Raw genomic sequence first — 16,708 nt, 5'->3', positions numbered from 1 at the left:
CACTTAGCGAGCTGCTTTCTGTGACGCAGGTTGTCCGTTACGCCAACCATGACGCAGGGCTCAAGTAGCTTGTTAGCCACGGGGATGGTAGTCTTCAGACGCCTGGACAGAAGGCATTGTGTTGGGCTGCTGTCCATGTTTTCGGTGGGTGTGTTCCTCCACTGTAAGATCGCTTTCCATGGGTCGTTACTGTCGCGCAAGGCCCTGCTTAACAGGTTTTTTGCAATCTTGACAGCTGATTCTGCCTTGCAATTTGCTTTTTGTCTTGGAGAGGAGGTCACGTGGTCAAACTCCCATTCTGAGGCAAAACGCTTTAACTGTGCAGTGGGCCATTGTCCGTGATTACCTTGTCAGGCTGACCTTGCCTTGCAAACTGCACCTTGCAGCACTTTATGACCGTCTCTGCAGACAAGTCAGGGAGCAGTAGTGACCAACGATGAGGAGATAGTCCTTTTGTCTGTGGCTGAATAAGTCCATGCTGACGATTTGCCAGGCCCTTGTGGGCAGTTCCTGTGACATCATGGTTTCCTTTTGCTGTTCATGAGCGTACCTGTTGCATGTGGTACAGTTGCTGACAAAGTCTTTAATTTCTGCTTGCATGTTTGGCCAGTATAATGTTTCACGAGCCTGGCGGTAGCATGCGTCACCTCCAACGTGACTGGAGTGTATGCGGGTAAGCATCTCTGGACGTAGTGATTTGGCAATAAAGACCTTCTGACCTCTGAACAAGACGCCATTTTGCACGATGATCTCATCTCGAAAGGTCCAGTATTCTCTCACTGTGAAAGGTGTCTCCTCATTCAGGTCTGGCCAACCTGCGAGAGCCATGGACTTCAGTGACTGTAGGTGTTCGTCCTTGTCAGTGTGTTGCCTGATCTGGGCTAGGCGGTGATCTGTGACGTTTAAGTAGTCTGCCTGATTGATCTGTTGAACATCTTGTTGTTCCTGCTGTAGCGAACAGATGGCCTGCCGCTGATAGGCAGTGCCTCTGCCTGTACATTGTGCTGTTGCCCTGCTCAGTGTGTCGCTGATGTACATCTCTGGTCCTGGCTTGTAAATGACCTTCAGGCTGTAGTTTTGCAGAGTCAGAAGCATGCTTTGAAGCCTCTTGGGCACGTTGAGGAGAGGTTCACTGAATATGGCAATACGTGGTTTGTGGTCAGTTTCAGCTGTGACCAGCTCTCGACCATATAAGTAGTGATGGAATCGGCGGCAGGAGAAGACGATGCTGAGGCACTCTTTCTCAATTTGTGTATAGTTTTGTTTGGTGGGGGTGAGCGCTCTCGAGGCAAACGCAACAGGCTGGCCTTCCTGCATAAGGCAGCATCCAAGCAACCGGCGCAGAGGCTCACAGACTGCTGATAGGTGTGACATGAACTTTGCAAGATAGTTTGCAAAACCAATGAGACGCTGTACTCCTTTCGCATCAAACGAGTTTGGCATGTCGAGGATCGCTCGGACCTTGTCTGGGTCCGGCTACAGAGCTTTTGCCGAGAGAATATGGCCATGGAAGTGGACGTCTTTCACCATGAACTGCAGCTTCTTCAGGCCAAGACGAAGCTTAACTGATCAGCAGTGCTCCATCAGTGCCAGGAGCTTCACATCGTGGTCGCGTTCTGCTTCTTCATCTGTGTCACCACAGCCTACGATCAGGCCATCATCGGCGATGGTTGCAATGCCCTTGAGCCTAGCCAGTAACTCGTGCTGCTTGCGTTGGTATACCTCAGGCGCCACTGAGACATAAAACGGGAGCTGCTTTCTTCGTCCAGCTTGCATTGAAGGAATGCATCTCGGGCATCCTTTCCAAATCCTGGCCTTGGGAAGCTTGTAGAGGACATCCTCTAGTGTTGGCATGATGTAGTGGGATCGTTTCAGTGCTTGGTTCAAATGCTTTGGGTCGATGCAGACCCTCAGCTTCTCTGTTTTTTTCACTATGACCATATTGTTGTAGCAGTCAGTTGGTTCAGTCACAGATGTCATGTTGCCATCGGCCTCATACTTGTCCAGCTGGGCCTTCACAGCCACTTTCATTGCAATGGGCACATTGCGAGGAGCAAACTGGACTGGAGTGATGCTCTCATCCACTTCAAAGTGTACCTCCCCAGGCACTGATTCAACTGGCCTGTTGAATACATCGTCATATCTGCTGAGTAGTTGTTCTTTGGACAGGAGTCCATGCTGTACATGATCCACCATGTGCAGGTCATTTGGTACAGTGAACTGCATCAGTCCCAGGAGTTCGCATGTAGAGCCTGAGAGAAAAGGATGTTGACTGGTTTTCACAATCTCAAACTCCAGCTTGTGTTTGCGTCCCTGAATAACATATTCGGTCTCAAAAGGTGCCCATAGAGCTCATTAGCTCTCCTGAGTACAGCTTTAGTCTAGTATCGCTGGGCAATAGATGTGTGTCAGGTGCCAGATTGATTTTGTCTTTGTAGCTCATTACGTTGCATTATGTTGCATGTAGCACCGGAATCCAGTTGACATAGGCCTACATTTTGTATGTCGCAGTAGTAGGACCAATGCAGTGTGTAGCCCACTAAAAGAAGTAGGCAAGCATTCACTCTATAATCATTCACTTGCATTACACAGTTGTTGAGTGATAGGCTAAGTGATGTGAATACTATAAAACGCCACAGCCTAATTTTTCGCCCACTCCGTGTTCTTTTGCTATAGTGTGTGCTCGTGTGTGTAAAACTCTCCCACACAGAAAATATTTCCCATTTGGAGACGTTGTGGTTTACTTACACTCATTGCATTGTGTCACAAATTCGACAGCAATCTAGTTCAAGTTATGAAGCCTGTGAGAATCTTTAATAGTCTAGTGGTGCTCATATTGTTGAGCTGATCTGTGTGTGTTGGTAGGTGCAAATTATGTGTAGGCCTTCTGCAGCTACAGATACACTTGCATGTCCCAGCAGGCACATATCTTTGTGTCACATAAAACGACAGTTGTTGATACACTACCGTTCAAAGGTTTGGGGTCACTTAGAAATGTCCTTGTTTTTGAAAGAAAAGCCATTTTTTTGTCCATTAAAACAACAAATTGATCAGAAATACAGTGGACATTGTTAATGTTGTAAATGACTATTGTAGCCGGAAACGGCTGATTTTTTATGGAATATCTACATAGGCGTACAGAAGCCCATTATCGGAAACCACTCCTGTGGCATGTTGTTATAGCTAATCCAAGTTTATCATTTTAAAAGGCTAATTGATCATTAGAAAACCCTTTTGCAATTATGTTAGCACAGCTGAAAACTGTTGTTCTGATTTAAAGAAGCAATAAACTGGTCTTCTTTAGACTCGTTGAGTATCTGGACCATCAGCATTTGTTGGTTCAATTCCAGGCTCAAAATGGCTAGAAATGAAGTACTCGTCAGTCTATTCTTGTTCTGAGAAATAAAGGCTATTCCAAGCGATAAATTGCCAAGAAACTGTAGATCTCGTACAACGCAATGTACTACTCCCTTCACAGAACAGCGCAAACTGGCCCTAACCAGAATAGAAAGAGGACTGGGAGGCCCCGGGGCACAACTGAGCAAGAGGACAAGTACATTAGAGTGTCTAGTTTGAGAAACAGAAGCCTCACAAATCCTCAACTGTCAGCTTCATTAAATAGTACCCGTGAAAACACCAGTCTCAATGTTAACAGTGAAGAGGTGACTCAGGGAGGCTGGCCTTTTAGGCAGAGTTGGAAAAAAAAGCCATGTCTCAGACTGGCCAATAAAAAGAAAAGATTAAGATGGAGGAACTACTCCCAAGCTTAATTGCACCCACCATAACCCTTCCTCTTACAGACAACTCCTGGTGCAAACCCTGGGCTAAGGCACCTCTCATGTCTCTATTAGAACTCATGATTAATAATACTTAAAGATCGGATATCCAAACCCATCACTGGCATGTCAACTGAGCCAAGATCACAGTCAAATGGATTTAGCTGATTTGGTCACTCATCTGTAGATTTATTTTTGCATTTCCCCTGCATGCTTGCGTTCAGTTCATTCAGTATCCCGAATATTTATGTTAAGTAGGCAAGGATACACATTTTCTTTTCATTACACAGAAATTCAACAAAGTTTTTTTTTTTTTACATCCATTGCGAATGACAACAGTTCCTCTCTCAATTCGAAAACTCTTTCCAACATTGCCCTCAAAAACCACCAAGCTTCGGTGTGAAATAGAATATTGTCATGCTCTGATCTCATTTCTCCACATAGTTTTGCGTGCGCTATGTAGTTCATAATCGAAGTTACCTGCTGCATATCTCCGAGTTCTGCGCTCAACTATTTTGCCGCCAGTTGCTCTCGGTGTATTCATAATAGCTCAGTGGGTGTATCATACAATGCGTTCATATGGCAGAGGGAGACACATTCATAACTAGAGTGCAGAGGCCTGTCTGCCGTCGCATGATAGATGGAGCTCCATCTGTGCAAAAGCCACCATTCAATCGCATGGAATCTGTTTTTCGTCAATATTGCCTCGCAGCACACTGAACATCCCTGAGACAGAAATATATGGCCTTGTGAATAACATCCCCCGACATGTAGCGAGCAAAAGACAATGCATGGGCATCTCGGCCGTAGCAGCGAACATCCGTTTGGAGAGTATATGGTGGGTGGGGTATGTTGAGTCATTCAGTCACCCGAGTTTCCTCCTGATTGCTAGCAATAGCATCAATTCTTAGTTTCACAGTGTTATATGACAAAGGTATTGATGTGAGTTTCTGAGCCTCTGCCTCCCCACACGTTGTTTTCACCACATCAGTGGTGGGCGGTCATATCGAAATCTCTGCAATAGTCTGTGGTTTCATAGCGTAGCGTGCCTAGCCATTCACCGTGGTAATGATTCAAGTGCAACTGTCAAGTGCGGTCTTTTCCCACGATCTAAGAACTCTCTCTGGTTGAATTTTAACTTTAAGATTTTTATCATTCTCATTGAGATTTTTAAGGTTATCCACATTACAGTGATTTTGAGAGACAAAGACGATAAAATATGCAATTTATATATATATATATATATATATATATATAGTGGGGCAAAAAAGTATTTAGTCATCCACCAATTGTGCAAGTTCTCCCACTTAAAAAGATGAGAGAGGAGATAGGTACACTTAAACTATGACAGACAAAATTTGAAAAAAAATCCAGAAAATCGCATTGTAGGATTTTTAATAAATTTATTTGCAAATTATGGTGGAAAATAAGTATTTGGTCAATAACAAAAGTTTATCTCAATACTTTGTTATATACCCTTTGTTGGCAATGACAGAGGTCAAACGTTTTCTGTAAGTCTTCACAAGGTTTTCACACACTGTTGCTGGTATTTTGGCCCATTCCTCCATGCAGATCTCCTCTAGAGCAGTGATGTTTTGGGGCTGCTGCTGGGCAACACGGACTTTCAACTCCCTCCAAAGATTTATGGGGTTGAGATCTGGAGACTGGCTAGGCCACTCCAGGACCTTGAAATGCTTCTTACGAAGCCACTCCTTCGTTGCCCGGGCGGTGTGTTTGGGATCATTGTCATGCTGAAAGACCCAGACACTTTCATCTTCAATGCCCTTGCTGATGGAAGGAGGTTTTCACTCAAAATCTCATGATACATGGCCCCATTCATTCTTTCCTTTACATGGATCAGTCGTCCTGGTCCCTTTGCAGAAAAGCAGCCCCAAAGCATGATGTTTCCACCCCCATGCTTCACAGTAGGTATGGTGTTCTTTGGATGCAACTCAGCATTCTTTGTCCTCCAAACACGACGAGTTGAGTTTTTACCAAAAAGTTATATTTTGGTTTCATCTGACCATATGACATTCTCCCAATCTTCTTCGGGATCATTCAAATGCTCTCTAGCAAACTTCAGACGGGCCTGGGCATGTACTGGCTTAAGCAGGGGGACACGTCTGGCACTGCAGGATTTGAGTCCCTGGCGGCGTAGTGTGTTACTGATGGTAGGCTTTGTTACTTTGGTCCCAGCTCTCTGCAGGTCATTCACTACGTCCCCTGTGTGGTTCTGGGATTTTTGCTCACTGTTCTTGTGATCATTTTGACCCCACGGGGTGAGATCTTGCTTGGAGCCCCAGATCGAGGGAGAATATCAGTGGTCTTGTATGTCTTCCATTTCCTAATAATTGCTCCCACAGTTGATTTCTTCAAACCAAGCTGCTTACCTATTGCAGATTCAGTCTTCCCAGCCTGGTGCAGGTCTACAATTTCATTTCTGGTGTCCTTTGACAGCTCTTTGGTCTTGGCCATAGTGGAGTTTGGAGTGTGACTGTTTGAGGTTGTGGACAGGTGTCTTTTATACTGATAACAAGTTCAAACAGGTGCCATTAATACAGGTAACGAGTGGAGGACAGAGGGGCCTCTTAAAGAAGAAGTTACAGGTCTGTGAGAGCCAGAAATCTTGCTTGTTTGTAGGTGACCAAATACTTATTTTCCACCATAATTTGCAAATAAATTCATAAAAAATCCTAGAATGTGATTTTTGGGATTTTTTTTCCTAATTTTGTCCGTCATAGTTGAAGTGTACCTATGATGAAAATTACAGGCCTCTCTCGTCTTTTTAAGTGGGAGAACTTGCACAATTGGTGGCTGACTAAATACTTTTTTGCCCCACTGTGATATATATATATACTTTTTTTTTTCTTTACTAGGATTTTGGAAATTCTCCGGCAACCACATTTTCATATCAGGGACCCCTCGTTTGAAAACAGCTGCCCTATACACACACGCACAGGAATATTTTTCTGTTGTTAAGATGCAAAAAAATCCTCTGCTGTTATGAATCACTCACACCTGGCCCAGTGTCACACATCTGAACATGGCCACCAGAGAAGTTTTGGGCTGACGAAGTAATAAAGGCCTAGTGCATCAATTTTTGTGAGAAATACTTTTTTCCCCACTTTTCTTTTGTCTGTATTATTTTTTGGGGTGATTTATCAGGGGGTGCTGTAGCCCCCTCAGCACCCCTACTTCCTGTGGCTATGGTCTGAAACATCAGCCAATTTCATTTTCAATGTGAATGTATGTGTGTGGGTAGGGGGGCAGCAATGCCATGATGATAGTAACAGGATGTGACACACACAAATAGCCCCTTACCTGTGTGGGTGGGGGGTATACAGTTCCCATAACAACATCTGGAGAAACAATAAATGTCCACCCCCTCCCCTGCCCAGACACACAGCAGGATGTTTTAAGCTTGACTGGCCAACCGCACCACGGGGATTTATCTGTTTCACTTTCAAGAGCGTAAAGATACACACTCATCTCTCTTTCTCTTTCTCTCTGACACACACACACACACACACACACACACACACACACACACACACCGTAACACCACTCAACGAGAGAACCAAGTAAAGATTAATCATGGTTTTGTTCTACATTTTATTACAAACATGTTAGAAGTTTTAAAAAAAGCATACATACATACATACATACATACCATAACAACAGTGAATGCTGGCAAAGCAAAAAATATTTACAAAACAATCTCAAGACATTAGAAAGAACTGACCAGCAGTCTTACTCTCCTTACTCTCTCTCTCACACTCACACACACACACACTCACACACTCACACACACACACACACACACACACACACACACACTCACACACTCACACACTCACACACTCACACACACACACTATTAGGCTATAGACTAATATCTTTCTTAGCTGGAGTGCAGACTAGATGACTCTGACTCTGTCGTTGTGGACGTCGTGGCGCCTGTTCGTCTACGCGGGAGAATCTTCAGGCTGGACATGCGTGTAAGTGTGAGGGCGCGGCGAGCAGAACTCTTGAAACCCACTCCCAGGAAGGCATAGAGCAGCGGGTTCAAGCAGCAATGGGCGTACGCCATTGGTTCAGACACCGCTAACCACAACCCCAGGCCTGACTCCAACGTACAGCCCCGCGGGATCAGCTCCAAGCGGAGGAGAGCATCCACTGTGATGCCAATGCAGTACGGCAGCCAGCAGAGGAAGAAACAGAGAACCAAAGCCACAGTGGTCCGCACCGCCCTCCTCTTCTGCCTCTGGCCTCCCAGAGGGCCGCGGGTCAGCCTGGACACGATCACACAGTAACACACCAGTAGAACCAGGCCCGGCACCACCAGCCCCACCAGCACCGTCTGAAGGTGAAACAGGGACACCCACAGTGGGGCGTTCTCTGGCGGATAGAGCCTTGCACACACCATCTCCCCTTCCCCTGCCTCCTGGGTCCGAGCGAACACCATGTCTGGGAAAGCGAGGAGACCAGCCGGCAGCCAGGCACCAGCGTACACATACCTGTGAGCTAGCCGCTGCCGGATGTGTGTGGTGCTGGTGTCCGTGGCTTTGACCACGGCCAGGTAGCGGTCCAGACTGATGAAGGCCAGGATCAGCACGCTGCCATACAGGTTCACCGTGTAGATGACGTGCACGCCGACACATGTGACTGCTCCAAAGCGCCAGTCCCCTAGTGCTGCGTCCACAGCCCAGAAGGGCAGCGCCAGCACGAAGAGCAGGTCGGCGGCGCAGAGGTGCAGCCGGTAGCGGTCCGTTAGGCTGAGGCGGGCCTTCCGCTGGCAGCCCAGTACAAACACCACCAGGCCATTCCCGGTGATCCCCAGGGTGAAGATGAAACCGTACACCACCGGGATGAAGACACGCTGCACGCTGGGGCTCAGCAGTTCACGGTCACATGGCTCCTCAAATCCAGCACCGAAATCGCCCAAGCCAGAACCAAAACCGGAAATTGTGTCATTGTAGTCATAATCCGATTCTGGTATCACAAAGTGCTTCAGAGAGAGGGAGAGAGAAGGATAATTGAGTACACTTAAAAAATATGATGTGCACAATTTTAAGAACCAATTCTACAATCTGATTAGTGATTAACATGATAACCAAGACAAATGCCGACAGCCATACAAAGTCCCAGAAAGGTTTTGTTAACAAGGCCTAAATGCTGAAACAATCCATACCTCGTAGTAGGACATGATGGAGACAGCTATATGTTTGTCTCTCCCTCTGTTCTCTCCTGCCACGTCTGTCTTTCTCTTCTCCAAATGGAGTAAAGTTCTGTACCCGGTGAGGTTAAATAGCTGAGCCTACCCTTCTTCCACCCTTGCTCCGCCCCCAACACACACACACACACACACACACACACACACACACACACACACACACACATCTGTGTCCCACTGAAATGCTTTTCCTGTTTTCGAGGTGTCAGGTGCTGAAAGTGTCTCTATCGCAGGATATTTGAGTGTGTGCGTGTATGTGTGTGTGTGTGTGTGTGTGTGTGTGCGCGCCTTTGTTTACAGTTTAGGCCCCTAACGTCAAATCTGTGAGAATAATATTGTTGACAATGGCATGATGATATAATGCTGTTGCTGTCTATTGACAGTCAAACCATAAAGGAGAGGGGAAACATTATAAACACATTCTCACCGCCCAGCTGTAGCGCGTCTGTATGTACGAGGGTACAGCTACTGTGTGTGTGTGAGATAAATTGAGACTGAGGGAGAGCAAGTTTGTGTTTGCACCACTTTGTCCCTTTGACACAGAGCTGAATCAGAACAGTCCTGCATGAGTGGCACCATGAAGAAGTGCACAGGTGTGTGAGAGAATTCTCTGACTTGCGTCATCTGATATGATTATTATTGTGTGTATGTGTGTGTGCTATTATTCTCAGATCAGATAGTGTCTCCTCCCGTTCTCCGTTCTGTTAAATACCATGTTCTCCCACGGGTTCTTTGACAATAAATGAACCGTGTGTGTGTGTGTGTGTGTGTTATAACCGTGTCCATACATACTCCAGGCGCACGGTGCCATTGCGCATTTTGGACTCTCAGTCTACCCACAGCCTGTGAAGGGATCAGGTAGATGTGTGTTTAGGGTTGTGGTATAGACTGGGTGTGATGTTCGTTATAGGTGAGGCATATCCTGTACAGACATAGACTCAGACCCAGACAACACTGACGAAGGTGTCACCCCGCCCTTAACCACTCTCAAACCCTTATACAGTAGGATCTTAATTTGAGCCAGTTTGCTACAGCAGGAAAATACTCCTGCAGCAACAGGAAATGTGAATTGTTATGTGGATGATCATTTATGTTTTGTATGGGTTGATACATTTTGCGTCAGGGCAAATAGACTGACATTTCAAAATGGAAATTACAAACTTCAGAAGCATTTTTAAACCTTGAATAGACGACACGTTTGAATTTCCTCCTTTGCAAGAAAATTGCCATCGACACAGTGGTCGAATTAAGATCCTAAATCTGTACCCTCCCTCCCTCCCTCCCTCCCTCCCTCCCTCCCTCCCTCCCTCCCTCCCTCCCTCCCTCCCTCCCCTCCCATCACCAACACTGTATCTCCCTCTCCTCATAGGCCTAATTAAAGACCTCCTGTACTTAGAACTCCACTTTACTTAGAACTCCCACTCTCATGTAGACTCCAAAAGACTGAAGTGAAAATACCTTTTTTGGGGATTGTTATCAGGCCTTAAGACACGAATATGAACACTACTGCAGCAGAGACTCTTGTAGGCCTACAACGCTTACAGTATATGGGCATGGACTGAATCAGAACACACACACAGGCGAGCAGGTGTTTCTGGTCTAACAGGGTTGCCATGGAGCCTGTTCCAACGACAGCGCTGGTGACCAGCTGGTTTAGCTCCATACCTTCAGCTGTTTAAAAGACCACCCGAGGGACACACACACGCGCGCACGCATGCGCACACACACCAGAACAGAGGAGCAAGAAAATGGTATTTCTGCACATACAGCGAGTGTAAAATAAAAGGTAGTAGAAAGAAACAGTAGGGAACAATAGGTTGGGAACTCACAGTATTGCTGCAGCTGCTGGCCAGCTGAGCCGTTTCAACTTAGAGCCAAGTAGGTTACATGGGAGGGTGGCTTGGTGAGTGACGAGCAGAGTCAGTTTTCCCAGGGCCTCTCAAGCACTTCCCACACACACATGGAAGCAGTAGAAACAGAAGCTGGAAGTTGACTGCCACTCCCAGCATTAGAACGGAGCTTCCTGGAGGAGAGAGGGAGGAAGAGGAGGAGGAAGAGCGAAGAAAACAGAAAGAAGAGAGGAGAAGACAAGTCAACACTCCCTAACAAGTAACCATTCCCGAATCAGTCACCCCACAGCCACATACACGGATGCACGCACGGCCACACACACACACACACACACACACACACGGATGCACAAGGCATACCCCACATCCAAATCGTACCACTTCCCAAACCCCATGCAGCTGCTAATGTGTCAGGGGTTTGGTGACACACACACACACACACACATTATTCTCCTCTAGTCATGGAGTATTCATAACAGGAAGGACTTCCTCCCTCTCTACTTGGGAAAAGCAAACAGCTGGAAAGCTCTCTCACACAGACACTCCTGTACACATGCAGACACGTACACGCACACACACCTGTAAAGATATGTATATCCAGCTTTGAAACAGACACAAATGCCCTCAATTTGAATCCCTCATTCTTCTCATCACTCGTCTCCTCTATTTTCCTCTCTCCTTCTAACCCCCAGCACCACTCTAGTGATGGTCTAAACGCTTGGGGGTGTGGGGGGGGGGGGGGGGGGGGGGGTGTACTGGTCTACTGCCTACAGAATGTTAACTCCTCCGTCAATGCAAGACAGACTTTCCTGTTGGTGAGACTCTGAACAATCCTGGGAAATTCAGACGGAGATGGGCTACATCTTAAAGGGGATAGTACACCATTTTGGTAATGAAGCCCATATTGAACGCAGAGACATAGAAAATAGTATCCACACGTTCATGTCACTCTGGGGGAGTACACTGAATAAAAGAAATATAAAAATGCAACATGCAACTAAGTTACATTTCATATAAGGAAATTAGTCAACTGAAATGAATGCATTAGGCCCTAATCTAGGGATTTCACATGACTGAGATTACAGGTATGCATATGTAGGTCACAGATCACTTTAAGAACAAGGTAGGGGTATAGATCAGAAAAACAGTCAGCATCTGGGTGAGACCATTTGCTTCATGCAGCTTCACACATCTTCTTCGCATACAGTTGATCAGCCTGTTGATTGTGCCCTGTGGAATGTTGTCCCACTCCTCTTCAATGTCTGTGAGAAGTTGTTGGTTATTGGCGGGAACTGGAACACACCGTTGTACATGTTTATCCAGAGCATCCCAAACTTGCTCAATAGGTGACATGTCTGGTGAGTGCTCAGGCCATGGAGGAACTGGGACATTTTCAGATTCCAGGAATTGTGTCCAGATCCTTGCGATATGGGGCCGTGCATTACATGCTGAAACATGGAGGTGATGGCGGCGGATGAATGGCACAACAATGGGCCTCAGGATCTTGTCACTGTATCTCTGTGCATTCAAATAGATAAAATCGATTAAATGCAATTGTGTTCGTTGTCCGTAGCTTATGCCTGTCCATACCATAACTCCACCACCACCATGGGGCACTCTGTTCGCAACATTGACATCAGGAAACCGCTTGCCCAAATGAAGCCATCCATGCTGCCTGCCATCTGCCCGGTACAGTTGAAACCGGGATTCATCCGTGAAGACCACACTTCTCCAGCGTGCCAGTGGCCATCGAAGGTGAGAATTTGCCCACTGAAGTCAGTTACGACGCCGAACTGCAGTCAGGTCAAGACCCTGGTGAGAATGACGAGCACACAGATGAGCTTCCCTTAGATGGTTTCTGACAGTTTGTACAGAATTTTTTTGGTTGTGCAAACCCACCTTTTCATCAGCTGCCTGGCTCGCTGGTCTCAGACGATCCCGCAGAAGAAGAAGCCGACTGTGGAGGTCCTGGGCTGGAAAGGTTACACGTGATCTGCGGTTGTGAGGCCGGTTGGACGTACTGCCAAATTCTCTAAAACGACGTTGGAGGCAGCTTATGGTAGACAAAATGAACATTTCATTCTCTGTCAACCTCTCTGATGGACATTCCTGCAGTCAGCATGCAAATTGCACACTCTTTCAAAACTTGAGAGATTGTGTTGTGTGACAAAACTGCACAGTTTAGTGGCCTTTTATTGTCCCCAGCACAAGGTGCAGCTGTGTAATAATCATGCTGTTTAACCAGCTTCTTGATATGCCATACATGTCAGATGGATAGATTGCCTTATCAAAGGAGAAAGGCTCACTAAGAGGGATGTAAACAAATGTGTACTCCAAGTTTGAGAGAAATAAGCTTTTTGTGAGTATGGGAAATTTCTGGGATCTTTAAATTCAGCTCATAAAACACTTTACATGTGGCTTCTTAACAGCTTCTACACCCAAACCATAAGACTAATGAACAGCTAATCAAATGGCTACCTGGACTATTTGCGCTGCTGCTACTCTCAGTTTATTATTTATGCATAGTCACTTTACCTACATGTACATATTTCTGTGGCCCGCACATTGATTCTGTACCGGTACCCCCTTGCTACTGTTATTTTATTGTTGCTATTTACAGTGCCTTGCGAAAGTATTCGGCCCCCTTGAACTTTGCGACCTTTTGCCACATTTCAGGCTTCAAACATAAAGATATAAAACTGTATTTTTTTGTGAAGAATCAACAACAAGTGGGACACAATCATGAAGTGGAACGACATTTATTGGATATTTCAAACTTTTTTAACAAATCAAAAACTGAAAAATTGGGCGTGCAAAATTATTCAGCCCCTTTACTTTCAGTGCAGCAAACTCTCTCCAGAAGTTCAGTGAGGATCTCTGAATGATCCAATGTTGACCTAAATGACTAATGATGATAAATACAATCCACCTGTGTGTAATCAAGTCTCTGTATAAATGCACCTGCACAGTGATAGTCTCAGAGGTCCGTTAAAAGCGCAGAGAGCATCATGAAGAACAAGGAACACACCAGGCAGGTCCGAGATACTGTTGTGAAGAAGTTTAAAGCCGGATTTGGATACAAAAAGATTTCCCAAGCTTTAAACATCCCAAGGAGCACTGTGCAAGCGATAATATTGAAATGGAAGGAGTATCAGACCACTGCAAATCTACCAAGACCTGGCCGTCCCTCTAAACTTTCAGCTCATACAAGGAGAAGACTGATCAGAGATGCAGCCAAGAGGCCCATGATCACTCTGGATGAACTGCAGAGATCTACAGCTAAGGTGGGAGACTCTGTCCATAGGACAACAATCAGTCGTATATTGCACAAATCTGGCCTTTATGGAAGAGTGGCAAGAAGAAAGCCATTTCTTAAAGATATCCATAAAAAGTGTTGTTTAAAGTTTGCCACAAGCCACCTGGGAGACACACCAAACATGTGGAAGAAGGTGCTCTGGTCAGATGAAACCAAAATTGAACTTTTTGGCAACAATGCAAAACGTTATGTTTGGCGTAAAAGCAACACAGCTGAACACACCATCCCCACTGTCAAACATGGTGGTGGCAGCATCATGGTTTGGGCCTGCTTTTCTTCAGCAGGGACAGAGAAGATGGTTAAAATTGATGGGAAGATGGATGGAGCCAAATACAGGACCATTCTGGAAGAAAACCTGATGGAGTCTGCAAAAGACCTGAGACTGGGATGGAGATTTGTCTTCCAACAAGACAATGATCCAAAACATAAAGCAAAATCTACAATGGAATGGTTCAAAAATAAACATATCCAGGTGTTAGAATGGCCAAGTCAAAGTCCAGACCTGAATCCAATCGAGAATCTGTGGAAAGAACTGAAAACTGCTGTTCACAAATGCTCTCCATCCAACCTCACTGAGCTCGAGCTGTTTTGGAAGGAGGAATGGGAAGAAATTTCTGTCTCTCGATGTGCAAAACTGATAGAGACATACCCCAAGCGACTTACAGCTGTAATCGCAGCAAAAGGTGGCGCTACAAAGTATTAACTTAAGGGGGCTGAATAATTTTGCACGCCCAATTTTTCTGTTTTTGATTTGTTAAAAAAGTTTGAAATATCCAATAAATGTCGTTCCACTTCATGATTGTGTCCCACTTGTTGTTGATTCTTCACAAAAAAATACAGTTTTATATCTTTATGTTTGAAGCCTGAAATGTGGCAAAAGGTCGCAAAGTTCAAGGGGGCCGAATACTTTCGCAAGGCACTGTAATTATTTAATTATTTATTTTTTACTTCAGTTTATTTTAGTAAATACTTTAACACTTATTTTTCTTTAAAGTGCATTGTTGGTTAAAGGCTTGTACGTTACCATTTCACTGTAAGGTTGTAGTCGACGCATGTGACAAATAACATTTTTATTTCATTTGATTTATTTTTGTTCTGTATAGATTACGGGCCTCATTGCCAAAATCCCATACCATCTCTTTAGCGGTATAAACGGGCTTCTTCTTCTTTATCTGCTCTGGTGTGAAAACACTGGCCATGTGAATACAGATATAAAGGACATCACGCTGCTTGTTCAACAAGTACTAATGCTCATGTTTCTTGGCCCAAGAAAGTCTCTTCTTCTTACTGCTGTCCTTTAGTAGTGGTTTCTTTGCAGCAATTCAAGCAGTCTCCTCTGAACAGTTAATGTTGAGATGTGTCTTTTACTTGGAACTCTGTGAAACATTTATTTGGCCTGCAATCTGAGGTGCAGTTAATTGCTGATTTCTGAAGCTGGTAACTCTAATGAACTTATCCTCTGCAGTAGAGGTAACTCTGGGTCTTCCTTTCTTGTGGCGGTCCTCATGAGAGCCAGTTTCATCATAGCACTGTAATTTTTCTTTGCTTATTTGAGCTGTTCTTGCCATAATATGGACTTGGTCTTTAACCAAGTAGGGCTACTGCATCCTGATTCAGCTCACACCAGGCTTGAACCCAGGACCTCTGCCTTGCTTGCACGTGACCTGGAGGATCTTTCCAGTCGACACCACACAATACACTAGCTATCTGCTGGTGCAAGTGGGGACACTTCAGTCTGAAGAGTAGGTTTCACACATCCCCATGTGCTTCACATACAAGCAAACACCTGTTAGGCATCCACCTTATTGCTTATCACCGGTCCTATGTTTCAGATGAGTCTATATAAGGGAGACAAAACAAGAGGTACATCCCAACAGTCCAAAGTGGCTCATTGTCTACTCTCCTTTCCCAGCGCTCAGTGCACCAATGTGAAAAAGCTGGACAGGTGAATGGCAGGCAGAGTATGGGAGTAACGGATTACAAAACAAAAAACGGTAACTGTAATCTGTTACGTTTACCAGCAAAAATATCTTCATCAGATTACAGATACTTTTGAAAAACTATATGATTACTTCGAGGATTACTTTTAAATTCAGAAAGGAGGTTTGCAGATTTTTTTTCGACATGTCTCTGTTTTCTCAATGATATTCAAATCAGCGTTGAAAAAAGGCGCAAATGTAAGTTTGTTCCATCCTGAGCGAGTTTTACCACAAAATCAAAGTCCACTATGACGACACACCAAATGGGTTTGATGGATCGTGGGAAAAGAGCAGGAATAGGCTTTTGTAGGATACAGTCCAAGCTATGTCTTCCAATGGTACAATTGCTGTCGTCATCCAATGATTGTCTAAGTTGAATAAACGCTTGGAGGTAAGGAAAACACAAGTGGTGTTGTCTACGGCGATACGGATATCACTTATTATTGTTATCTACAGTACATAGTGCATTGATGTGAATCACACTTGTGATCTCTAATTTCGCTATTTCGGCACTACGGATTGTGTTTGTTGTGGATGGCTGTTCACAAATCTAA

At 45.1% G+C, this 16,708-nt stretch overlaps 1 protein-coding gene across 1 annotated transcript; it reads right to left on the bottom strand.

Moving 5' to 3' along the window:
* Positions 1-7,374: 7,374 nt before the first annotated feature.
* Positions 7,375-9,216, bottom strand: LOC110516585 (C-X-C chemokine receptor type 4). Its single transcript, XM_021594980.3, has 2 exons — positions 8,968-9,216; positions 7,375-8,784 (listed from the first exon to the last, which is right to left on the bottom strand). The coding sequence occupies exons 1-2, from the start codon at positions 8,980-8,982 to the stop codon at positions 7,678-7,680; spliced, it is 1,122 nt and encodes a 373-aa protein (XP_021450655.1). The 5' UTR covers positions 8,983-9,216; the 3' UTR covers positions 7,375-7,677.
* Positions 9,217-16,708: the final 7,492 nt, after the last annotated feature.

This window comes from Oncorhynchus mykiss, chromosome 28, assembly GCF_057628025.1.
Source record: "Oncorhynchus mykiss isolate SJ-2025 chromosome 28, ASM5762802v1, whole genome shotgun sequence".
NCBI classification, from domain to species: Eukaryota; Metazoa; Chordata; class Actinopteri; order Salmoniformes; family Salmonidae; genus Oncorhynchus; species Oncorhynchus mykiss.
This window is presented reverse-complemented; position numbering and strand designations above follow the sequence as displayed.